General features: G+C 49.4%; 2 protein-coding genes across 5 annotated transcripts in view; one reads left to right on the top strand and one right to left on the bottom strand.

The window, feature by feature from the left end:
- The window catches only part of zc3h4 (zinc finger CCCH-type containing 4), a 74857-nt gene extending 63754 nt beyond the window's left edge, over positions 1-11103 (bottom strand). Inside the window, exon 1 of one of the 2 annotated variants that reach the window (XM_072490318.1) lies at positions 10936-11103. In XM_072490318.1, the coding sequence (XP_072346419.1) occupies positions 10936-11012 (77 nt within the window). In that variant the 5' untranslated portion in view covers positions 11013-11103. Of the gene's footprint in view, positions 1-10484; positions 10546-10935 lie in introns of those variants that run through there. The other variant, XM_072490319.1, reaches the window with a different exon arrangement.
- A 12763-nt stretch (positions 11104-23866) lies between these two features.
- Positions 23867-26727, top strand: part of supt5h (SPT5 homolog, DSIF elongation factor subunit) — a 76540-nt gene continuing 73679 nt past the window's right edge. For 2 of the 3 annotated variants that reach the window (XM_072490316.1, XM_072490314.1), the window contains exon 1: positions 23867-23971. The gene's annotated coding sequence lies outside the window, so the exon portion shown is untranslated. The remainder of the gene's footprint in view (positions 23972-26727) is intronic. The other variant, XM_072490315.1, reaches the window with a different exon arrangement.

Here is a 26727-nt window from a genome sequence, read left to right as displayed (position 1 = left end):
GGAGGGAGGTTTTTTTTAAATTTAGAGTACCCAATTCATTTTTTTTCCAATTAAGGGCAATTTAGCGTGACCAATTCACTTACTCTGCACATCTTTGGATTGTGGGGGCAAAAACCAAGCAAACACGGGAAGAATGTACAAACTCAACACTGACAGTGTCCCGGGGCCGGGATCAAACCTGGGACCTCGGCGCCGTGAGGCAACAGGGCTAACCCACTGTGCCACCGTGCTGCCCCAAGGAGTGAAAGTTAACCATTGTTTGTTTCACTATGAGACAGCCGACGATAGGCTGGACGTGTCAGAAATTGAGCGCTCCCATGACTGACTACTGTATTTTCAACACTGTTTTGTTTCTTGTGAATCCTTTGCCTTTTCAGGGTAAGCCAGTCCACCTCGGGGGAAGGAACACTGTAAACATTCCTGTTCTCACCTGGACCCAGATTAATTTTTCCCCCTCTGAACCTTTATGAGCACTGGGGGTCAAGAGCAGAGCCCCAGCTTGTGCCTTGGCTGAGGTTGGTGAGCTCCGTACAGAAAGGAGATTGAAGTTGACCCTTCTGACTTTGTGGTGCGGCAACCATTTTATAACCCCACGAAATCGGAGCTCTGCCAAGGACTCAGTATTTGGGTAGTGGATGTGTGGGGCAAGTGGGCCAGGGAGATCTCGGGTTGGATATTTTGGTCTGTGGTGAGCTAACTAATCTCATCCACAGTTAAATTGGGAGTCGGTACCCATTACTGGAGGAGTGAATGCTGTTGGAAGGTATATGTGGATATTCGGTGAAGGTCAGCAGCAGCGTGGGCTATGACTCTCTTTATTGTCAGAACGACCTACACTAAATATCTTGGGCCTGCATGGTTAGAGAAAGAAAGACCCAACAAGATAGGTGAACCCCAGCAATTTCAGAAGATAGGAGAAAATCAAGAGGGGAAAAAAATCATAATCTGATTTCTGACTGCTGGTGTGATTTCATTAATATTATTTATTGGTTTCGAGGAACTAAGCAGCCCATATGGCTAAAGTCGGGCAATTGAACAATAAAGCAAACTTCAAACATTCCCATTTCTGCTTTAAAAATTGCATATCAATGAAGACATTTTTTCTAATTGCTTAAATGATGATAAAGTAGATGTACGCAATGACTTCTGGTGGTGTCCAAATATAAACAGCTCAGTTTCCCACACCTTAATGTTCAATCTAATCACCTTAGATTAACTTTTTTTAATATAAATTTGAGTACCCAATTATTTTTTTGCAATTAAGGGGCAATTTAGCGTGGCCAATTCATCTACCCTGAACATCTTTGGGTTGTGGGGGTGAGATCCACGTAGACACGGGGAGAATGTGCAAACTCCACACGGATAGTGGGCCGGGATCGAACCCGGGTCCTCGGCACCGTGAGGCAGCAGTGCTAACCACTGCGCGACCATGCCGTTCTCAACCTTCAATTAACAGTGAAACATGTTGGATGAAGATGCAACTTAAAAAATATTTATTTACATAACGTCTAATAACAGTCAGTAATATACCCAAAGGGTAGTTCTATGGGAGATACGAGTGAAGTCCCAGATGTAATCCCTTGTTTGTGCTGAGTTAGATCTCAGCCAAGAGAGTGGCTGGGATATTATAAGCCTTTCTTCCTCTGTTTGAAAGAGCACAACTGGCTAGTTTGACTGCCTCTGATTATCTAATAGCATCTGGTAAGTGTGCACACAATGATGGTGAGTGAGGATCAAACTTGGCTGCAGTGTCATCTCCCTCGTCACTGTCTGGGTTGAAGTATTGTAATGGGGACCTGTACAACCACACACACTTCCTACTTCTCGGCCATTCCATATGACACACAGTTTCTAAGATGTGTGTGAGCTAATCATAATCCTGCTTAGTGTCACAAGTAGACTTACATTAGCACCCAGAGGAAACCCATGCAGACATGGAGAGAACGTGCAGGCTCCGCATAGACAGTGACCCAAGCCGGGAATCGAACCCGGGTCCCTGGCGCTGTGAAGCAACAGTGCTAACCACTGTGCTGCCCATACTAGTGGTGGTAAACCAGCCCCCAACTCCACTTGCCTGAGCAAGATCTCTACTTTAGACTTTAATTGCAAGAAATGCAAGGCCCATAAAATTGTCTGTGGATTTTCACAGCCTTTACCCCTCTAGCAGGCCATAGTTCTCTCCAAACACCAATGGCAGGAAGGGTGTCACAAAATTTCAGTGCGACTTTTACTGCCCCATGCTGTCTTTTGTTAAAGACATTTTATGTCTTTAACAAAATATCACTTTTATAAGTTTGTGTTTTTCTGATATCTGCACAGGCAAAACGTAATCAAAAATATTAATATGCATTTATCAGCAAATAGCACAAAACTTTGTTTGTTCTAATTCATTACTTTGACCAATGGCTAATTTATTGAAGTACCATGTTAACATTCCATCTGATCATTTTAAACCGACATTCTGCAGACAATTTCTCTTCTGAAGCATTTTGGCATACTCGTTTATCCTCCAATACCTAACCATGTGGACATTCTCTGCTCAAGCTTAAACATTTGCAAGTCAGCAAACTTCTGTAGCACCATACACCAGCTCTGCCCTCACCTTTTCTAATTTCAGCCACTGAACTGCATTCAGTAGAGGGAACCCTAACTCATATATTCCCTCCCCGGCATAGAGGCCAACTGTGGCACTGCCAAGATCCAGCAACTCACCAGAAAACCACAGTTCAAACCTCACCGCCTCCGAGCTTGTGTTACTCCAATACAGCACCTTATCTAACAGTACTCAGTACATTGCTTAAACCCTTAAAACAGATGTCTGGAGAACAACGTGTTCTACATCTTAGCAAGAACTCTGCATCATTCCAACTCTCCTCCACTTCGGTATCTCACCATTGCTAACTGTGGCTTCAACCTTTCCAAATCCACTCCATCTCTTTATCCTGAAACTCATCCGAGATGTACTACTCTTACAAGCTTCCAGCCACCTGCACAAAACATTCCATCTTTAGCTCGGTGTCATTTATTTGTCTGATTACGCTCCTGTAAAAGGTGATTACCTACGTTTATTATGCTTAAGGTGTTACATAAAAACAAGTTTGTTTGTCTCAAACATCAGAATCTGTTGTACCATTCGCTTTTTAAAAAAAATATATATATTTTTATTCTACTTTTTCACATTTTCTCCCCACTTTACACCCACCAACAATAAACAGTAACAAATAAAATGTCAATCTCCATATCAACAACAATCCCACCCTCCCACCAAACCCCAAACAACTGCCCGCAAGTTAACATAAACAAATAACAAAAAGGAATCCAGAATCATCCATAGTCACCATTAACACCCCCGCCCCACCTAATGTTCGATGTTATCCAATTCTTAGAAAGTGCAAATTGAATAATGCCCATGAATTGTAGAGCCCCTCAGTTCAAACTTTTTTAGAGTACCCAAATCATTTTTTCCAATTAAGGGGCAATTTAGCGTGGCCAATCCACCTAGCTTGCACATCTTTGGGTTGTGGGGGCGAAACCCACGCAAACACTGGGAGAATGTGGAAACTTCACACACCCAGAGCCGGGATTGAACCTGGGACCTCGGTGCCGTGAGGCCGCAGTGCTAACCCACTGCGCCACCGTGCTGCCCACCTCAGTTCAAACTTAACCTTCTTAAGAGTCAAGAATTCCAACAGGTCCCCCCGCCACGCCAGGGCACAGGGTGGAGAGGCTGCTCTCCATCCCAACAGGATCCGCTTTCGGGCGACCAACGAGGCGAAGGCTACAACATCTGTCGCCGCACCCGTTTCCAACCCCGGCTGGTCCGACACCCCGAATATGGCCTCCCGAGGGCCCGGGTCCAGTTTCACATGCACCACTTTAGAGACCACCCTAAAAACCTCCTTCCAGTAATCCTCCAGCTTTGGACAGGACCAAAACATATGAGCGTGATCCCCCCCCGCAACGCTACCATTCACTTTATTAATACATGTTTTCAATTTGAATTGAAATAAGGAAGGGCAGCACGGTGCCGCAATGGTTAGCACTGCTGCCTCACGGCGCCGAGGACCCGGGTTCGATTCTGGCTCTGGGTCACTGTCCATGTGGAGTTTGCACATTCTCCCCCTGTCTGCGCGGATCTCACCCCCACAACCAAAAAAGATGTGCAGGGTAGGCATTATTATCTAGTTCCTGACATTTGAATTTCTAACAGGGTATTAGGAGAGCTACAATTTCCACTGATGAACCCCTACTCTCTGTCAGACAGGGTTGACATTCATGTTTTGTACACCCTGTAGTAACCAGTGGCATAGTGATACTGTCAGAAATCTGATAAACGTCCTGTCCATCCTGTGAAGCAGTAATCGCTATACGAGGACCTAAAAATAGTGACAAGTAACCTGGGAAATTCCTCCATCCAATGTACCAACTCCCCACTCCTCCTGACATCTGAGGCAAACCTCCCAATAGCAGTATCTCATCAAGGAATCGTAATGACACAAGTTCTGCAATAGGAACAGTACGCTTCCATTTGGATGTACGAGGTTTTTTTTTAACTCTAAACAAAAAGCATAGGGTGTGTGTACATCTTTGCCTTTTGAAATAAAACTGGACCAAAAGATGGAGAGTTTGTCACAGTGAATTAACATTGCATGTGCTAGGGCGTCACGATGGCGTGTGGAGTTTGCACATTCTCCCTGCATTTGCGTGGTTTTCGCCCCCACAACCCAAAGATGTGCAGGGTAGGTGGATTGGCCACGCTAAATTGCCCCTTAATTGGAAAAAATGAATTGGATACTCTAAATTTATTTTTAAAATATTTGCGTATGCTGGAAAACTTTGGGACTTAATGAAGTTGTGGGTGTGGAGCTTCAAATTCAAACATTTTTGGGTTACCCCTTGCTGCCTCCAAAGGCATTTTCAAAATGAAGGAATTTCAATCTACCTCCTCATTACGACTTTGGGAAATGAAATCTGGACTTATCTTCAAAACCTCTGTCCCAAAAGTAAATTTGGGAATATATTTTTAAATTAACGGGAAGCCCGAGCTTGGATCTGTATGCACAGGAAAGAGGCCCTCTGACCATGCCAGTGTTACCATCTATTCCCTCCTCCCCTCATTTTTGTCGATAAACTTCATCCTAAATCTCTACTATTCTGTTCAACCACTCCCTGTGGTAGTGAGTTCCACAGTCTCACAACTCTTGCCCTATCTGATTTCTTGCCAACCACCTTATGCTGATGGTCCTTCCCACACAAGAACATTCTATCTGTATTATCAAACCATTCTTAATTTTAAAGACCTCTATTAGGCCACCACTCAACGTGTTTTTTCCAGAGAGCAGAAATCCAGGATGTCAATGCTTTCCTTTTTTTAAATACATTTAAAGTACCCAATTATTTTTCTTTTCCACTTAAGGGGTAATTGTAGTGTGGCCAATCCACCAAACCAACACATCTTTGGGGTGTGGGGGTGAAACCCACGCAGACACTGGGAGAATGTGCAAACTCCACACGGACAGTAACCCCGGGTCCTCAGCCCCGTAGTCCCAGTGCTAACCACTGCACCGTGTGCTGCCCCTGTCAATGCTTTCCTGATCTGTATACCCACACATTTCTTGGGAATCTTCCCTGAACTCTCTCCACTGCCTCAAAATCCGTTTAATAATATTGTAACCATGATTGCAGCCAAGGTTTAACATAACGTTCCTACTTTTCAGTTCTATCCTGCCTTAGATGGTCCGGCTAATGGGGAAAAATTAGCTTCCAGTCACACAGAATTTTCTGTCTGTTTAAAAAATAATCAAATACCAGCTCAGTACATTTCCTCAAACATTAGCCATCACCTCTGCCACAACCATCTGTCAATCATCAAGGGTGTTAAAATCTAAGGTCCTAGTGCAACCTGCAGTAAAAAAGTGTCTTAAAGAAATAAAGTGCGGGCAGCACGGTAGCACAGTGGGTTAGCCCTGTTGCCTCACGGCGCCGAGGACCCAGGTTCGATCCTGGCTCTGGGTCACTGTCCGTGTGGAGTTTGCACATTCTCCCCGTGTTTGCGTGGATTTCGCCCCCACAACCCAAAGATGTGCAGGCTAGGTGGATTGGCCACGCTAAATTGCCCCTTAATTGGAAAAAATCAATTGGGCACAAAAAAATTTATTTTTTAAAAGAAATAAAGTGAGTCTTTTGTCCTGAGGCTCCAGCCTTAATACTGGGTTGACACCCAGACAGGTACTCCTATCTTTGTAAGAAACAAATCACCCCAGCCAGGTAGTCACGCGTCTGGTCATGGTGCATGCTGACCTCCCATTTGCATCTAGCCAATCTCCCATTTGCATCGAGCCAATCTCCCCTGGTCAGGTTAACAATTTTCTGGAGGGGGAAAGAAAGGGAATGTTCATTAAGGAAACAGCCAGAGCATAATCTGCGGAATGTAGAAAGCAGTGGAAGAAATAGGTTGCACCAAGTGCCTCTAGACACAAAAGGGGAGAATGAGTCCGTTAATGGCTTTCATTTAAATTGTCAAAACAGTCAATTACAATTTTCTAGCATTTTATAAACTGCCTACAATATTTCACTCGTCTGCTGTCAGCTTAAAATTTACAAGCAGAAATGCAACTCGCTCAATTTATTCCCTGGTTCAAATTATTTTTCTTCTCCTCCTCTTCTTCGCAAGATATTGCATCACAGTCCTAGTGCAACACGGCTCTGTGGGTAACCTCCAGTCTCTCCTTCAAAGGAGTTGCTATACATGTGAGAATGTTGGCAGATTTTTCCATAATACAGGCACAACAACAGAATCCAATCCTCTCCTCAGCTACATTCACAGGCAGGTGTACTTCCAACAGCAATCTGACCGATTTCTCCTCCGAGCAGGGGTACGTACTATAGTGCCAACTGAGGTCTTCAGTTTTGCATGCTGCGTTTACCGACTGGGCCAATGGGCAAGTTCATCGGGTTCAGGGCCAAAACTTGATTGATCATAACGATGAGAAGTCTTTCGTATCCTTCACCAATTCCAAGTTATTTTCCACTGTCTTACTTTTCACTGCACCTCAGTACACGTGACAATAAACAAATCCAATCCAATCCTTAAGCTCCCATTGCAAACTAGCTATGACACCATCAGCTGATGTGGTGTGGGCGAACCAGATTGAGTTACTAATCTCAATTTTTCGGCACTGCTCAACATTGACTTGTGCCAAAAACTGGGATCTCAATAAATTGGCACAATTTATTTTTTGCCCCACTGATACACAAGCTTTCTGCACTGCCTTCCCCATTGATTAAAATAACTCCGATGTCTCCTCTGCTTAAAGAACAATGTAAAGAACTTTATTCCTAACTATGAAATTATACTCCAGAAGTTAATAAGTTTTATCAAGGGCAGTACAGTGGTTAGCATTGCTTTTTTTTTTAAATTTGGAGAGTACCCAATTCATTTTTTCCCAATTAAGGGACAATTTAGTGTGGCCAATCCACCTAACTTACACAATTTTGGGTTGTGGGGGCGAAACCAACGCAAACATGGGGAGAATGTGCAAACTCCACACAGACAGTGACCCAGAGCCGGGATCGAACCTTGGCGCCGTGAGACAGCAGTGCTAACCACTGCGCCACCCTGCTGCCCCGTGGCTTCACCCCCACAACCCAAAGATGTGCTGGGTAGGTGGATTGGCCACACTAAATTGCCCCTTAATTGGAAACAATGAGTTGGGTACTCTAAAAAAATTTTTAAAGCTTTATCAACATGATAGGATGGTGATTTGTAAATGGGATAAATAGCTAATGCGAATAACTACTTTATTATTTAATTCTCTCTCACAAACAGATTTTACATATCCCAAACACTATTTCCAGTTATCCTTGCACACACTGCTTTGCAAATAATTGGAGACTTTTTACTGAACTCTATCAACGCTGCTCAAAGCATCTGCAAAGATTGGCACGGGTGGTCATTTATCCTCATATCCGGGAGCATCTAGGATCTGTTTATCATTCCCAATAATACAACATGTTAGGATACAGTAATAATCCCAAGTCCTGCTCTTCAGTTAATCCCAAATCCTGCTCTTCAGTGACTCCATAATAAGTTGAGGAACTTTAAAACCAATTTGAAATAATTAAATGATTTTTTAAAAGTGGCTAATCCCCATGAAGTATCTAGTCTGTTTACAAATCGCCATCCTCTCGTGTCCAGCAAATTTCTAGCTAGGTTCTATGTTATCCCATACACAATGACGCTTCTGAACATCTGGAACAAAATATTTTTTGGTTCAGCAACAAGTGATAACTGTTCGGTCCTAGTTAAAAACCTGTGTCTACACGTGATCTCAATTTGAGATCTTCCAAGTCCGTACTCACCCCAGTGAATGGGCTTCACTTTTAAACAAAATTTATTTTGAGATCCAATTTAAAACATGTAAATGATTTTGCTAACATCCGGGAGAAAGTGTTATTTTGCTCCAGGGTAAAGATAAAGTACCTGCTTTGTTTATGGAAGAGCAATTTAGAATAAAGGCAGTGCTCAACTATATCAGCACTTTGATCCCTAACTAACTCTAAAATGAGTTCACTCTGCAATGACTAACTCCCTTCGTACCTATTGCAGCATTGTCAGTAGGGTAACATATTATACTGGTATACCATTGAAAAAAAATAGGCTTAAGACAACATTTCAATATTGTTCTGATATGCCTGTTGTCTGAAAACCTCCAATTTTTCTCAAATTGCTCTTGCTATTCGTGTCAAATCGGTAAGTCACTAGGTATCGCATTTACTTATAAACCCACGGCCTACATACTTAAGAATTTAGAAGGGTGAAATCCATAACTGTGTTGTTCAGTGTTTCAGTTCAAATGGACATTACATCTTGTAAATTTGACACGTCCATCACTACACTTTATTGAAATCCTAATGACAATGATGTGTTCTGACCTTGCACACTAAAATGAGGACTATAAATGAAAATGCACAAGGGGTCAGTCAGTTAGTCAGTGCTGGAGGCAGCGAAAAAGAATTAAATGAGCTGCAATTTGGCATATCCTTTTCTTTTCTGGTCCAAAACAATGCGGGGAAAGGATACGATATGAACGTTTGTCAATGACAAGTACAAAACGAGGGGAGGTGATGATTCTTTTTTTAAATGTGGGGGTACAAACAGCTTTTGAAAGGATGGAACTGAAACGAAAATGGGGGGGGGGGGGGGAAATGAACAAATTTTATGGAGGGGGGCAGCTGTTATTTGTGAAAAGGGTTGCGCAGATGTACAAGAGGGGTGTGATTATTTTTTTTTAAATGTGGTGTACCAACAGCTTTTGAAAGGATGGAACTGAAACGAAAATGAGAACATGGAACATAGAGTTTAGAAGGCAATTCGGCCCATCGAGTCTGCACCGACCCACTTAAGCCCTCCCTTCCACTCTATCCCCGTAACCCAATAACCCCTTGTAACCTATTTTTGGTCACTAAGGGCAATTTATCATGGCCAATCCACCTAACCTGCACATTTTTGGACTGTGGAGGAAACCGGAGCACCCGGAGGAAACCCACGCAGACACAGGGAGAACGTGCAGACTCCGCACAGACAGTGACCCAGGGGGAATCGAACCTGGGACCCTGGTGCTGTGAAGCCACAGTGCTATCCACTTGTGCTACCCACGAAGGGGGGAATGAACAAATCTTGGGGCAGCTATTTGTGAAAAGGGTTGCGCAGGATGACAAGTACAAGAGGGGCGGCGATTTTTATTTTTAAATATGGGGGTACCAGCAGCTTTTAAAAGGACCGAACCTAAAAGAGGAGGGGGGGGGAACAAATCTTGGGGCAGCTATTTGTGAATAGGGTTGTGCAGTCATTTTTTTAAAAAAATTAAATTTAGAGTACCCAATTCATTTGTTCCAATTTAGGGGCAATTTAGCGTGGCCAATCCACCTATCTTTGGGTTGGTGGGGGGGGGGGGGGGGGGCGAGGCCGACCCACGCAAACTCCGGGAGAATGTGCAAACTCCACACGGGCAGTGACCCCGAGCCGGGATCAAACCTGGGACCTCGGCGCCGTGAGGCAGCACGGCTAACCCACTGCGCCGCCCCTCATTTTTAAAAAGAAAAAATGCATGTTTAAAAAGAAAATCACATCGGGGTACCGTTAAAAGAAATGATAAAAGTGTTTCTGTCTTCCTACACAAGGCTGGGGGGTCTTAGTTCATCTTAAGCGGGCTGCATTTTATTCGAGGGTTATGAGAGAGTGGGGTGGGGGGGGGGGGGGGGGGGGAATGATGATTTTGATTTAAGAAGTCATTAATGGAATTGATTAATAAGCACACAGGAATAGGCCCTGCTGCTGTGCATCAAAAAGACACAACAGTCAAGTCACATTGCGGTCCACCTAAAAGCATGCAGAGGCCTCAAAACCCTAACCCCCTAGATCAGAGACAGCAAAGAAAATGTCATTCTTTTTTGTAAAGTTACACACAGATACATTCCTCTACCTTCAGCTTCCAAGGAGTGTGTGGTCCCTTCACACAGAGAGAGAGAGAGAGAGAGAAAGGACCCATCCCCCACCCCTCTTGTTGGACAATTTGTTGTTGCTGTGCGGGGGGGGGGGGGTATTTTTGTATATTATATATCGAAAAGAGAAATGTTGGGACAGACACGGGAGGAAAAAGATGTTTTTTCACTCGACCTTTCGTGGGGTTGGTGTTGTTTGTGCTCTTTTTTTTTGAGGGGGGGGGGTTGTTCTGTCGAGAGGCTATTTTCTTTCTCTCTCGCTCTCTCCCTTTTTTTTTCCTCAGAAAGTTTGTTTTCTTCCCCCCCCCCCCCTCTTTTTTTAAACGGAAAATTACCACCGGGCACTGGGATTATTCTCTCTCTCTCTCCCTCTCTCCCCTCCCCTCCATTGACTCTCTCTCAGAGATAGGAAATAAACGGTTCTGTTGTTACTGTTTGAGCGTTTTGGTATTGGCGGGTGTTTTCTCGGTGCTTTTCTGTGCGGATCCGACCCCCGGGTGTCTCTCCATTAGACAACAACACTGACCGAGGAGGAGGAGAGGTGTGGGGGCGGGTGGGGAAGAGCGAAACAACCCTTCACAACATGGCGGACGCCGCGAACGCGGGGCAGCAGCAGGAGGTGGTGGTGCAGGAGGCGGAGGGAAGGGGGGGGTAAGCTCACGGAGGTTCACGAGCGTGGCCGGGAACCCCCCCGAAGCGTACGTCGCCGTGGCCGGAAACACCCGAGGCGCACGACGCCGACGCCGGAAAGCCCCGAAGCGGGCTGCCGAAGAGCCCCCGCCCCCCTCTCCCCGAAGAGCCCCGCCCCCCCTCTCCCCGAAGAGACCCGCCCCCCTCCCAGAAGAGCCCCGCCCCTCTCCACGAAAAGCCCCCCCTCCCCGAAGAGCCCCTCCCCCCCCAAAGAGCCCCGCCCCCCCAAAGAGCCCCCCCCAAAGAGCCCCGCCCCCCTCCCCAAAGAGCCCCCGCCCCCCCCTCCCCGAAGAGCCCCGCCCCCCTCCCCGAAGAGCCCCCGCCCCCCCCTCCCCGAAGAGCCTTGCCCCCCCCTCCCCGAAGAGCCCCGCCCCCCCTCCCCGAAGAGCCCCGCCCCCCCTCCCCGAAGAGCCCCGCCCCCCCCCCTCCCCGAAGAGCCCCTTGTCCTCTTCGGAGAGCAGGTCGAAACCTCCTTCTCTCTCCCCCTCCCCCCCCGTCCCTGACGTCACTGCGAACCGAAAGCCTCCGGAGCCCTCTCCGAGACAGAGGGAGGGACGGATACACACGAAAGGCGAGCGCCCGAGCCCGCTTGCCTCTGACAACATTACACTGTTCAATGGCATGACGTCACCAACAATAGTGTGGCGCACTGCGTGTTGCCCCTGCAGGGATTATGCTAGTTCTCTGGCTGTGGCGGCGGTTCGAATCCCGCCAGGACAGAATGAAAAATGAAAATCGCTTATTGTCACAAGTCGGCTTCAAATGAAGTTACTGTGAAAAGCCCCTAGTCGCCACATTCAGGCGCCTGTTCGGGGAGGCTGGCACGGGACAGCAGGTGGAATTTAAATTCAGTTGATAATGAATTTGGATAATGGGTGGGATTCTCCGCCGCGCTCTGCCACGTTTCTGCTCCGACAGTGGCGGGATTCTCTGCTACGCTGGCCGGTCAATGGGGTGTTTCCCAGTGTCAGGAAACCCCCCTCGCCAGTGGAGAACCTGAGCCCTCAGCGCCACGAGATAGCACTGCGCCAACGTGCCGCTCTAACCACCTACCTTTTCTAATACCATTTTCCAGCACGTGGTCCGCTGCCTTGTATGCTGTGACGTTTCAAATGCTCATCTAAAAGCTTCTTAATAGTTGTAAGAGTTCCCGCCTCCACCACCCTTTCAGACAGTGAGTTCCAGATCCCCACCACCCTCTGCGTGAATTTTTTTTTTCCTCAAATCCCCTCTAAATCTCCTGCCCCTTACCTCAAATCTATGCCTCCGTTAAAAGTCATGATGTGGAGATGCCGGCGTTGGACTGGGGTGAGCACAGTTAGAAGTCTTACAACACCAGATTAAAGTCCAACAGGTTTGTTTCAAATCACTAGCTTTCGCAGCGCTGCTCCTTCCTCAGGTCACTCCTGAGTGGAAGGATTCAGTTTGAACAATATATATTTCTCCTTCCAGCAGCATGGTGGCACAGTGGTTAAATCTGCTGCCTCGGTTCAATTCCAGCCTTGGGTGACTGTAATAAGTCCACAAAGGCAGAAGCCCTTTCATCAGAATCTCTTTTATTGACAAAAGCAACAGCAGTAAGACCATGTGTATTCAGCTGTCTGCACTGGGAGGACAGAGGATCTGACACTCCATGTTACCTACGAAGAATAGGTTCACTGATTGGCCCACTAATCAGGGAACTCCAATTGGCCAATCTCAAAGGCCTGGTCTAAGTCAATGACTGTCTGTGTGGAATTTGCACGTTCTCTCCGTGTCTGCGTGGGTTTCCCCCCATAGTCCAAAGATGTGCAGGTTAGGTTGATTGGCCATGCTAAATTGTCCCTTTGTGTCCAAAGATGTGTAGATTAGGTGGGGTTAAAGAATTACAGGGATAGGGCAGGGAAGTGGGCCAGGTTGCGGGCTCTTTCAGAGTGTCGGTGCAGACGCAATGGGCCGAATGGCCTCCTTCTGCGCTGATTTCTCGAGGAATTAAGGGCTATGGAGAGAGAGCGGGTAAATGGAGTTGAAATCAGCCATGATTGAATGGTGGAGTGGACTCGATGGGCCGAATGGCCTTACTTCCACTCCTATGTCTTATGGTCTTATAGGACTAGACAGGGTAGATGCAGGGAAGATGTTACCAATGATGGGTGTGTCCAGAACCAGGGGTCACAGCCTGAGGATTGAGGGTAAACCATTTCAGACAGAGATGAGGAGACATTTCGTCACACAAAGAGTGGTGAGCCTGTGGAAGCGGCTGGATATAGCACTCGGGGAGAATGGGATCAAAGGCTATGGGGAGAAAGCTGGATTAGGCTATTGAGTTGGATGATGAGCCATGATCGTGATGAATGGTGGAGCAGGCTCGAAGGGCCAAAAGGGAATACTCTCCACTTTCCTGGATGAGCGCAGCTCCAACAACACTCAAGACGCTCAACATCATCCAGGACAAGGCAGCCCCCCACCCCCCGCTTGATTGGCAGATGACACAAAAAAATGACCATGTAATTGACAGTGAAGAGGATAGTTGTTGACTCCAGAATTATATCAATGGTTTGGTTGAATGGGCAGAGAAGTGGAAAATGGAATTCGATCCAGAAAAGTGTGAGGAGGGCAAACAAAGCTGGCAAAATACTCAATAGACGGGAAGGTATTGAGAGGGCTTGAGGAAGTGAGAGAGACTTTGAATTGCATGTCCACAGATCCCTGAAGGTGACAGGAGAGGTGGACAAGGTGGTCAAGAAGGTTAATATACCCAATTCATTTTTTTTTAAATTAAAGGGCAATTTAGGCAATCCACCTACCCTGCGCATCTTTGGGTTGTGGGGGTGAGACCCACGCAAACATGGGGAGAATGAACAGTGACCCAGTGCCGGGATCGAACCTGGGACCTCGGCGACGTGAGGCAGCAGTGATGCCTGACCTCATCCTGGTCTTAACTCCACCGTCCTGCCCGTTATCCATCACCTTTCAACCCATTACCAATTAAAAATCTGTCTAACTTCTCCCGAAATTTACTCACTGTCCCAGCATCCACCGCACTCTGGGATTGGGATTTGTTTATTGTCACGGGTACCGAGGTACAGTGAAAAGTATTTTTCTGCGAGCAGCTCAACAGATCATTAAGTACATGAGAAGAAAAGGGAATAAAAGAAAATACATAATAGGGCAACACAACATATACAAGGTAACTACATAAGCACTGGCATTGGATGAATTCCACAGATTCACAACCTTTTGGGAGAAGAATTTGGAAGTATATGACATTCTTTCCATTACTGGGCGAGGTATTGAATACAAAAGCAGGGATTTATTGCTGGAACTGTATAAAACGCTGGTTAGGCCACAGCTGAATTTTGTGTACCGTTTTGGTCACCACGTCACAGTCCAAAGATGTGCAGGTTAGGTGGGGCTACGAGGATAGGGCAGGGAGTGGACCTAGGGTGGGTCGGTGCAATCTCAATGGGCTGCGAATTCTATGGAAGGACATAATTACTCTGGAGAGAGGGCAGAGGAGATTTACAAGAATGTTGTCAGCTATGAGGAGAGATTGGCTAGGCCCTGAGAACAGAGGAGACTGAGGGGGTGACCAAATTGAGGTACAGAATTATGAGGGGCGCTGGATAGGGTAGACAGGAAAGACTTGTTTCCCAAGCTGAGGGGTCAATTGCCAAGGGGACAGATTTAAGATGATTGGTGGAAGGACTAGAGGGGACATGGCGGGGGAGGGGTGGATGGGGGGGGGGGGGGGGGGGGGGGGTGCGTTTTCACCCAGAACGTGGTGGGTGTCTGGGATTCCCGGCCTATGTTGGTGGTTGAGGCTGGAATATTCAACTCATTTAAAAGGTACCTGGATCTGCATCTGAAGGGCTGTGACCTGCGAAGACAAACCGCAGCCCGACAGCGACCCGGAACGCTCGACCGCGCAGACCCACCTACCGACGCAGGAACCGCAAGCAAGGCAATAAATCCTCCATCCACACACCGACCAGAGTGAATAACCTCATTGGACACAACTATTCCCTGAACACTGCGTACTCTCACCGTCTCCCAGGCTCGAAAAGAAGCCGTCACTCCAGGAAGCGTGGGAAAACGTGCAGACCTGCAGGTGAGAGTGAAACAACGCAGCCCCCAAAGCCCCTCTGCCCAGCTTACTCCCAGCTAATGTCCAATCTCTAGAAAACAAGCTGGACGAACTTAAAGCCAGACTCACTTTTCAAAGAGACCTAAGGGACTGCTGTGTGCTCTGTTTCACGGAGACATGGCTCACCCCTGCTTCACCGGACTGTGCCCTACAACCAGAGGGCTTCTCAATCCACCGAATGGACCATACCGGCGGCCACAGGGAAGACAAGGGGCGGTGGGGTCTGCCTCCTAATCAACATCTCTTGGTGCCTAGATGTAGCAACACTGGCGAGTTTCTGCTCCCCGGATCTAGAATACCTGACGCTAAAATGCCGCCCTTACTACCTTCCGCGGGAGTTCAGCTCCGTTACCCTGACGGCAGTTTACATCCCACCCCATGCGGACGTGAAAATCGCACTGGACGAAATATTCACCACCACAAATAGCCTTGAAATGAAACATCCCGAGGCCTTGTTCATTGGAGCTGGGGGACTTCAATCAGGCCAAGCTCAAGAGCGTACTACCAAGTTACCACCAACACGTCACCTGTTCCACCAGAGGCCCAAACATCCTGGACCACTGCTACACAAATATCAAACATGCCGACTGCTCTATCGCCCGCCCACACTTTGGCAAATCTGACCACAAGGCTCTGCTCCTGCTCCCGGCTGAGAAGCAAAAAGTGAAGCGGGAGAATCCGTCGGAGAAAGTCGTGCATTGTTGGTCTGAGGAATCGGATCATCTCCGACGGGACTGCTTAGTCGGTGGACTGGTCAGTATTTAAAAACTCTGCGACCAGTCTGAACGGGTACACCACTACAGTAACTGTCTTCATTAGTAAGTGTGTAGAAGACTGTGTGCCAAAGAAGCAAATCCGCGTGTTTCCCAACCGGAAACCCCGGATGAACAGGGATATTCACTGCTTGCTGAAGTCTCGGTCTGAGGCGTTCAAGTCAGGCGACCCTGACCTCGACAAGAAAGCCAGATATGATCTAAAGAAATCCATCAGAGATGCCAAAAGGCAGTCCCGGACCAAGCTCGAGTCCCAGGCTAGCCACACGGATCCCCGCCGTCTTTGGCAAGGTCTGCAAGACATAACGGGCTACAAGATGAAGGCATGTGATATCGTCGGCTCCAACGCACCCCTCCCTGATGAGCTCAACGCATTCTATGCCCGCTTTGAACAAGAGGTCAGCGAGAGCGAGCCCTCCACCCCAGAAGCCGCGGATGAACTTGTATCTGAGATCACCACTGCAGACATCAGAGCAGCCTTCTCGAAGGTCAACCCCCGGAAAGCCACTGGCCCAGGTGGGGTACCCGGACGAGCACTCGGGTCTTGCGCGGATCAGCTGGCGGGGGTATTCGCAGACATCTTCAACCTCTCTTTACAACAATCAGGTCCCTATCTGCTTCAAGAAGACGACCATCATCCCTGTATCAGAAGAAAGTCAAGCAGCGTGCCTTAATGACTATCGTCCAGTGACTCTGACATCCATCATCATGAAGTGCTTCGAAAGGTTAGTCATGGCCCGAATCAACTCCAGCCTCCCGGATTGCCTTGGTCCACTACAGTTCACCTACCGCTGCAACAGGTCCACAGCAGATGCCATCTCCATGGTCCTGCACTCTATCCTGGAACACCTAGATAACAAAGACACCTATGTCAGACTCCTATTTTATCCACTACAGCTCAGCCTTCAACACCATCATTCCTACGAAACTCATCTCCAAACTCCGTGGCCTTGGCCTCGGCTCCTCCCTCTGCGACTGGATCCTGAACTTTCTAACCCACAGGCCACAATCAGTAAGGATAGGCAACAACACCTCCTCCACGATCATCCTCCACATCGGTGCCCCACGAGGCTGTGTCCTCAGCCCCGTACTATACTCCTTGTACACCTATGACTGTGTGGTCAAATTCCCCACCAACTCGATTTTCAAATTTGCTGATGACACCACCGTAGTGGGTCGGATTTCAAACAATGATGAGACAGAGTACAGGAATGAGATAGGGAATCTGGTGAACTGGTGCAACGACAATAATCTCTCCTTCAATGTCAACAAAATGAAGGAGATTGTCATCGACTTCAGGAAGCGTAGTGGAGAATATGCCCCTGTCTACATCAATGGGAACGAAGTAGAAAGGGTCGAGAGCTTCAAGTTTTTAGGTGTACAGATCACCAACAGCTTGTCCTGGTCCCCCCGTGCCGACACTATAGTCACGAAAGCCCACCAACGACTCTACTTTCTCAGAAGACTAAGGAAATTTGGCATGCCAGCTACGACCCTCACCAACTTCTACAGATTTACCATAGAAAGCATTCTTTCTGGTTGTATCACAGCTTGGTATGGAGCCTGCTCTGCCCAAGACCACAGGAAACTACAATAGGTTGTGAATGTCGCCCAGTCCATCACGCAAACCAGCCTCCCATCCATTGACTCTATCTAAAATTCCCGCTGCCTCGGAAAGGCAGCCAGCATTATCAAGGACCCCTCGCACCCCAGCCATACTCTCTTCCACCTTCTTCCGTCAGGAAAAAGATACCAAAATGTGAGGTCACGTACCAACCGACTCGAGAACAGCTTCTTCCCTACTGCCATCAGACTTTTGAATGGACCTACCTCGTATTAAGTTGATCTTTTCTCTACATCTTGCTATAACTGTAACATTATATTCTGCAGTCTCTCCTTCCTTCCCAATGGACGGTGCATTGTTTGTACAGCATGCAAGAAACAATACTTTTCACTGTATACTGATACATGTGACAATAATAAATCAAATCAAATCAAATCAAATTAGTGGCTAGTTTCTATTTTATCTTTCTTGGCCGGCGCAGGCACAATGGGCCTCTTTCGGCAACGTAACTTTTCTTGGATCTATGAGCCGAGACGATGCAAAGTCGGGGGAAGTTACGGATGTGGAACTAGGCGGCCTTAGTGGTATTATGGATATATAATCGGTGCACAGTGGTTAGCATTGATACCTCACAGCATCGGAGTCCCTGGTTCAATCCTGGCCTTGGGTCACTGTCTGTGTGGATGGAGTTTACACGTTCTCCCCGTGTCTGCGTGGGTTTCCTCCGGGTGCTCCGGCTTCCTCCCCCAGTTCAAAGATGTGCAGGTTAGGTAGATTGGCTGTGATAAATTGCCCCTTAGTTGTGGGGATTGGGCAGGGTCATGGGAATCAGTCAGGGGTGTGGGCCAAGGTCGGGTGTTCTTTCAGGGGGTCGGTGCTGATTCGATGACTGAATGGCCTCAGTCTGCACTGTCGGAATTCTGTAAGGTCGGAAGGTCACCCCAGCATCAAATGTGAGACCGAGGCGGCGAACACTCTGGCTTAATCTCAGACGGTTGTCAGGGAGAGGGATTGAGTCGGTAGCCAGGGAACAGTGTTTGGAGCGGGGAACAAAAGCAATGGCTTCCACGTTCACAATATTCCCGTACCAGCCTCCCCGAACAGGCGCCGGAATGTGGCGACTAGGGGTTTTTCACAGTAACTTCATTTGAAGCCTACTTGTGACACTAAGCGATTTTCGATTTTCATTTAAACGAGTAGGATTTTATTTTTGCAATTTAGGCCTACGACCTAGGCCCACTCCCCTGACTGATTCCCATAACCCTGCCCAATCCCCACAACTAAGGGGAAATTTATGGTGTGATGGTAAAAGTGTGTATCAAATATGAGACTTCATACAAGCCCCCAATGGAACTGCTCACAGATGTTTTAAAATTATAAAATTAAATGGAGTAAGTCAATAATGTTTTGCTTATCCAGTGAAGACTGACGAATAAATATATTTCCTTCACCTACCACGGAAACAGGGGCAGCACGGTAGCATTGTGGATAGCACAAATGCTTCACAGCTCCAGGGTCCCAGGTCCGATTCCGGCTTGGGTCACTGTCTGTGCGGAGTCTGCACATCCTCCCCGTGTGTGCGTGGGTTTCCTCCGGGTGCTCCGGTTTCCTCCCACAGTCCAAAGATGTGCGGGTTAGGTCGATTGGCTATGCTAAATTGCCCATAGTGGCCAAAATTGCCCTTAGTGTTGGGTGGGGTTACTGGGTTATGGGGATAGGGTGGAGGTGTGGACCTTGGGTAGGGTGCTCTTTCCAAGAGTCGGTGCAGACTCGATGGGCCCAATGGCCTCCTTCTGCACTGTAAATTCTATGATTCTATGAAACAAATCAAGTCTCTCAAAGGAGGAGGCGAGACGGAGAGGTTTATGGATGGCTTTTAGGGATCAGGCTACTGTAAGTACAACAATCAATGGTGGAGCGTTCAAAATTGGGGATGTACAGGAGGTCAGCTGATTTAGTTGTAGAGACAAATAACTCTTCAAATATATTGAGTTATATAATTCGCTCCAGGTTTAAACCAAGCAGATACGATTCAGGTTTTATTTTGTTTCAATGTTTTCCTATTTACGGTAGCACAGTGGTTAGCACTGTTGGTGCACAGCGCCAGGGACCCGGGTTTGATTCCCGGCTTGGGTCACTGTCTGTGCGGAGTCTGCACGTTCTCCCCGTGTCTGCGTGGGTTTCCTCCGGGCGCTCCGGTTTCCTCCCACAAGTCCCGAAAGACGTGCTGTGAGGAGAATTGGACATTCTGAATTCTCCCTCTGTGCCCCCGAACAGGCGCCGGAATGTGGCGACTGGAGGATTTTCACAGTAACTTCATTGCAGTGTTAATGTAAGCCCACTTGTGACAATAAAGATTATTATTTACAAAATAAACATAATTACCTTCGCGGTTTCAATTAGGAGTTGCCAGCCCTCCAGTACGATCCTGATGCCTTCAAAGAATTGGAGATTGATCTCCAAGGCATTGTGGTTAAGGAGCAACATTAGAGAAACATCACGTGTCAGCCCACTGGGATGATGTTCAAGACAGAGCTGCCACCCCTCGTTTCAATGTTGTGATTTCTCAGTCTTTCCCCTGCTGGGACAGGGCAGGGATATCAACAGTAGGGTGGAATTTTGTGGGCCATTCACACCGGCGGGATCTACCGGCCCTGCCCACAGCACACCACCGCCGCGCGTTTCCTCATAGTGAGGTGTGCATTCCAAGGGAAACCCCGTTAGCAGCGGCAGGGTCAGGAGGTCCCACTGCCAGCCAATCAGGGACCATCTCCGCTGCCACGCCCGTAAAATCCCGCCCCAAGCCTTGTGCTCTCTAGAAAATCCGAGTTTTTCCCGTCAAACGCAAATAAAATCGGGGTGGCATTTTGGCACAGTGGTTAGCACTGCTGCCTCACGGCGCTGTGGACCCGGGTTCGATCCCGCCCCGGGTCCCTGTCCGTGTGGAGTTTGCACATTCTTCCCGTGTCTGCGTGGGTCTCACCCCCACAACCCAAAGATGTGCAGGGTAGGTGGACTGGCCCCGCTAATGAACATGCAGACTCCACACAGACAGTGCCCCTTAATTGGAAATCAACTATTTAAGAAAAAGAAAAAACATGAATACAATTGGGTGGCTTCCACTTTCCTTTCCTCCCCATGACCCCACCTGACCTCCCACGCCATCCCGTGACCCCGCTGCCTGTCGAAAGTGTGGCAGCTCGGTAGAAAACGAGCATTTTGGCAGACAAGGCCCAGGTTTTCTGGCCCCGCCACCATGGCGGGTTTTCCAGCAGAATGGGTGGCTTGTCCTTGGCCGGCAATGGGATCTTCCGGCTCTGTCGAAGTCTATGCCAGTTTATCATCGCTCTCCCAAACAGTCACCGGGGATCCCGCCACAGGGGGTTGGGGTGAGTTCCTTTTCGCAGGGCCAGGCCAGCATTTGTTGCCCATCCCTAGTTGCCCTTCAGAAGATGGTGGTGAACCGCCTTCTTGAACCGCTGCAGTCCTTGAGGTGCAGGTACACCCACTGTGATGTTAGGGAGGAAGTTCCAGGATTTTGACCCAGCGACAGTGAAGGAACGGCGATATATTTCCAAGTTAGAGCGGTGAGTGACTTGGAGAGGAACCTCCAGGTGGTGGGGTTCCCAGGTGTCTCCTGCTCTTGTCCTTCTAGATGGTAGTGGTCGTGGGTTTGGAAGGTGCTGCCTAAGGAGCCTTGGTGAGTTGCTGCAGTGCATCTTGTAGATGGTACACACAGCTGTCGCTGTGCGTCGGTGGCGGTGGATTCAAATGTTTGTGGAAGGGGGAGCAATCAAGTGGGCTGCTTTGTCCTGGATGGTGTTGAGCTTCTTGAGTGTTGTTGGAGCTGCGCTCATCCAGGCAAGTGGGGAGTATTCCATCACACTCCTGACTTATAGATGGCAGATAGGATTTGGGGAGTCAGGAGGTGAGTTACTCACCGCAGGATTCCCAGCCTCTGACCTGCCCTGGTAGCCACAGTATTAATGTGGCTGGGCCCAGTTCAGTTTCTGGTCAATGGTAACCCCCAGGATGTTGATAGTGGGGGATTCAGCGATGGTAATGCCATTGAATTCCCATCCTATTCATGTATTTGTCAAGATGCCCCTTAAATGTCACTATCGTTCCTTCAGTGATGTCCTGGGACTGAGATGACTGACCTCCAACAAACCCACCCATCTACATTTGTGCGGGGTATGACTCTAACCAATGGAGAGTTTTCCCACCTAATTCCCATTGCCTCCAGCTTAGCTAGAGCTCCTTGAGATACTCAGTCAAAATGTTGCCTTGATGTCGAGGGCAGTCAATCTCACCTCACCTCTGGCATTCAGCTCTTTTGCCCATGTTTGAAACACGACTGTAATGAGATCAGGAACTGAGTGACCCTGGCGGAACCCAAAATGAGCGTCAGTGACCAGGTTATTGTTAGGTAAGTGCCGCTTGATAGCACTGTTGATGACTCCTTCCATCATACTGATGATAGAGAGAAGATTGATAGGGCGACAATTGGCCGGGTTGGATTTGTCCTAATTTTGTGTACAAGACATACCTGGGCAATTTTCCACATTGCCGGATAAATGTTAGTGTTGTAGCTGAGCTGGACTGGAACAGTACTATGTATTCGTATTGAGTCTTAATAGTTTGTATTGTATATTAATATATACATGATGTCGCCAGAAGTGACATCACGGGTCATTAGTACGGGAAACTGCCAGTGAGGAAGCAGCCGGTAGCGTGAAAACACCTTGTAAATAAAGCTCTGATACTTTTTGACCTTCTGTGCTTCCCAGCATCAGTTCTCCACAATACACAGCACAAAAACTGGCGACGAGGACTACGAACGGCGCTTGCTCGCCACCTGGCCAGATGTGACAGGGACTTCTAGGGTGGCAGGGTGGTTAGCACTGCTGCCTCACAGCGCCAGGGACCCGGGTTCGATTCCCACCTCGGGTGACTTGTTGTGTGGAGTTTGCACTTTCTCCCCATATGTGCGTGAGTTTCCTCCGGGTGCTCCGGTTTCCTCCCACAGTCCAAATATGTGTAGGTTAGGTGGATTGGCCATGATCAATTGTTCCTTAGTGCCCAGAAAGATGTGTAGTTTACTTTAAGTGGTTAATGGGATAGGGTGGGGGAGTGAGCTTGGGTGAAGTACTTTTTCAGAGGGTTGGTGCAGACCCGATGGGCTGAATGGCCTCCTTCTGCACTGTAGGGATTCTATGATTCTAACAATTGTGGACACATAAAGGTTTGTTTCGTAACCGAAGATGACCATTTAGCAAGTCGTCAGCTCCGGCATTGTTTCAAAGAGAAATGGATCAGATCCTGACGGGACTAAGTGGAGTCCAGTACTATCTGGATGATATCCTAGTCACTGGAAAAGATGAAGAGGGACACAGAATTTACAGTGCAGAAGGCCATTCGGCCCATCGTGTCTGCACCGGCCCTTTGGAAAGAGCACACTGCCTAAGCCCACACCTTCACCCTATCCCCGTAACCCCACCTAACTTTTTTTGGACACTAAGGGGCAATTTATCACGGCCAATCCACCCAACCTGCACATCTGTGGACTGTGGGAGGAAACCGGAGCACCCGGAGGAAACCCACGCAGACACGGGGAGAACGTGCAGACTCCGCACAGACAGTGACCCAGCGGGGAATCGGACCTGGGACCCCGGCGCCGTGAAGCAACGGTGCTAACCCACTGTGCTGCCGTGCTGCCCACCTTCGGAATTTGGCTGCCACCCTTCAAAGATCGGAAGACAATGAGAGTCCGCAAGCGCGAGTTCTGAAGCGGGGGGGGGCAGTGACGGGGTGGCAGCAGGGGTGGGGGCTATGTGGGGGAGAGGGCGGAGAAGCGGGGCGGTCTCTGCGGAAGGCAGGTCGGGGTTGGGAGCCCTCCCGCCATTTCAGAAGTATTTAGATGAGCACTTGAGAGGTGGCAGGCGAGGCCCGGGAGCGGTACGGGTGCCCCGAGGGGCCGGGGCCCGGCCCGCGCTGTATAAGCCCCATGGCCCGAGGGGCTGGCACGGGCGCGACGGGCCGAGCCGCCTCGAGGGGGGGCGTGTCCACACCCCGCCGCCGAGGAGGACGCGGGCGCGCGCGCGCACAAGGGCGGGTACTCTCACGCACGGCCTGAGGGAGCGCGCGCGCACGGAGGGTGCACGCACGCGGCCTGAGGGAGCGCGCACGCACGCACGCACGCACGCAGGCAGGGACGCGCACGTCAGGTCCCCGAGGTGCTGGCGGCGCGGTGCGGACGGTGCACGGCTTTGGTGGGTCCCCCCCCCCCGCCCGCGGCAGGGCCGGCGGTTGTCGGTGAGTGAGCGGTAACTGTTACCGGGGACAGCGGGCCTCTTCCACCGCTGCTGGGCTCGGTCCCCCTTCGGCTGAGGTGGCGGCTCCACACCAAACTCCCAGCCCAGGCTCCGAGTCGGCAGCTAGGCCGCGGCGCTCAGCCGGTCCAGTTCCCCCACCCTCGCCCGGCTGTGTCTCCAGGGGCAGCGGGAAAGGGGGGATCCTCCACTATATCCCTCCACTATCCCTCCACCATCACTCCATCTTCCTCCCCCCTCCACCCCTTCATAATAATAATCACTTATTGTCGACTTCAATGAAGTTACTGTGAAAAGCCCCTCGTCGCCACATTCCGGCGCCTGTTTGAGGAGGCCGGTCTGGGAATTGAACCCGCGCTGCTGGTGTTCTGCATTACAAGCTGGCTGTTTAGCCCACTATGCTAAACCAGCCCTTCACCCCCCCCCCCCCAGCCCTTCACCCCCCCCCCCCCCAGCCCTTCACCCCCCCCCAGCCCTTCACCCCCCCCCCCCAGCCCTTCACCCCCCCCCCCCAGCCCTTCACCCCCCCCCCCAGCCCTTCACCCCCCCCCCCCAGCCCTTCACCCCCCCCCCCAGCCCTTCACCCCCCCCCCCCAGCCCTTCACCCCCCCCCCCAGCCCTTCACCCCCCCCCCAGCCCTTCACCCCCCCCCCCAGCCCTTCACCCCCCCCCCCAGCCCTTCACCCCCCCCCCAGCCCTTCACCCCCCCCCCCCAGCCCTTCACCCCCCCCAGCCCTTCACCCCTCCAGCCTCACCCCTCCAGCCCTTCACCCCCCCAGCCCTTCACCCCCCCCAGCCCTTCACCCCTCCAGCCCTTCACCCCCCCCAGCCCTTCACCCCTTCACCCCTCCAGCCCTTCAGCCCTCCATCACCCGCCACCCTCCTGGTTTGGCCCAGCCGGGAAGGGAGGTGATTCCCTATAGAAAGAAAGTTACCGCGGATGCTGGACAATCTCAACGGTCCTGACCGCGTCTGTGGAATCACAGAATCCCTGTTTTTTCTCACCCGGAGCAGTACAGGAGGAGGCCATTCGGCCCGTCGAGTCTGCACTGACCCTCTGAAAGAGCACCCTATCTCGGCCCACTGCCCCCCCACCCTATCCCCGTAACCCCACCTAACCTTTGGATAATTCGGGAAATTTAGCATGGCCAATCCATCTAACCTGCATGTCTTTGGACTGTGGGAGGAATCCGGAGCACCCGGAGGAAAACCCATGCAGACACAGGGAGAAGAGACTGTGACCCGGGACCAGAATTGAACCTGGCTCCCTGGTGCAGTGAGGCAGCAGTGCTGACCGCTGTGCTGCCCTGGAGAGGGAAGGGAGTGAACATTTTGAGTCTGGGTGACACTTTTGTCAAAGCTGGGGACATGCAGCCCCTTTGCTCAGCTCCTGTCTAATGCATGATGGTTTAGGTCAGTCTGGTGACTTTTTTAATGGAAGGGACCTGGTCACAGAAAAAGCGGTCTTCCTTCCAGAAATAGGCTTGCAGTGATTTCAGCACCTACCTATTGGGGCGGAGAATGGATGTTCGTCTATTAAGCAAGATAATGTTATTTTCCTATCGGAGCATGTGTGGAAGGCACTCTTTCTCCCCCCCCCCCCCCCCCCAGAGACGAAGCCGCATTAAAGGCTGCAAGAAAACAAGAGTATAACAAGGTTGTGTTCTCCCACCTCACAACAATGGGGCTGTATATCATATAAGGACGTGAAATTACAGAGGAGCTGCTGGACAATAGGACACCGCAGTCCATCTATTTGCCTTTTACTAACCAAGTTGTTGCATGATTAAATGATAGGGAATTAATGACAAACCACAGCAAATGTGAGGGGAAACACCAGTGATGAGGGCATAAATTTAAATTGGAGGGTGGCACAGTGGGTAGCATTGCTACCTTACAGCGCCAGGGACTCTGGTTTTATTCTGGCCTTGGGTGACTGTCTGTGGAGTTTGCATGTTGTCCCTGTGTCGCATTGAAATGAATTGAAAAATGAAATAAATCTCTTATTGTCACAAGTATGTATCTTCCCCACTTGTATCTGGGGAACTGTACCTAAGCAAGAATCTGTGACTTCAGAGAAGGAGGAAAATATTTATGAAAAATAATGGGTTTCTTATCTAGATTATTCGTTGTCCAATCAGTGTTACTGTTGTTTTGCAGAGATTTATGTAGCTACTTGGATTTTTATGGTTTCTTTTTTTTTTTTTTTTTTTTTTTTTTTTTTTTTATAAATGTTTTATTGAAAATTTTTTCCCAAACAACAATTTTTTCCCCTCTTACAAAACAAACGCAACAATAACAATACAGAAATTTTAAACAATACACAAGTAACAAAACCCCTTTATCTTTGACCTAAACTAAACCCCCCCCTCCCCCCCCCCCCCCCCCCCCCTGGGTTGCTGCTGCTGGTCATCTGTCTTCCCTCTAACGTTCCCCTAGGTAGTCGAGAAATGGCTGCCACCGCCTGGTGAACCCTTGAGCCGATCCTCTCAGGGCAAACTTTATCTGCTCCAGTTTTAATGAACCCCGCCATATCATTTACCCAGGCCTCCAGTCCGGGGGGTTTCGCCTCCTTCCACATGAGCAGGATCCCGCGCCGGGCCACCAGGGACGCAAAGGCCACAACGTCGGCCTCTTTCGCCTCCCGCACCCCCGGCTCCTCCGCAACTCCAAATAGAGCCAACCCCCAGCCCGGCCTGACCCGGGCCTTCACCACCCGCGAAATCACTCCCGTCACTC

Source organism: Scyliorhinus torazame, chromosome 25 (genome assembly GCF_047496885.1).
Source record: "Scyliorhinus torazame isolate Kashiwa2021f chromosome 25, sScyTor2.1, whole genome shotgun sequence".
Taxonomy (NCBI): Eukaryota; Metazoa; Chordata; class Chondrichthyes; order Carcharhiniformes; family Scyliorhinidae; genus Scyliorhinus; species Scyliorhinus torazame.
This window is presented reverse-complemented; position numbering and strand designations above follow the sequence as displayed.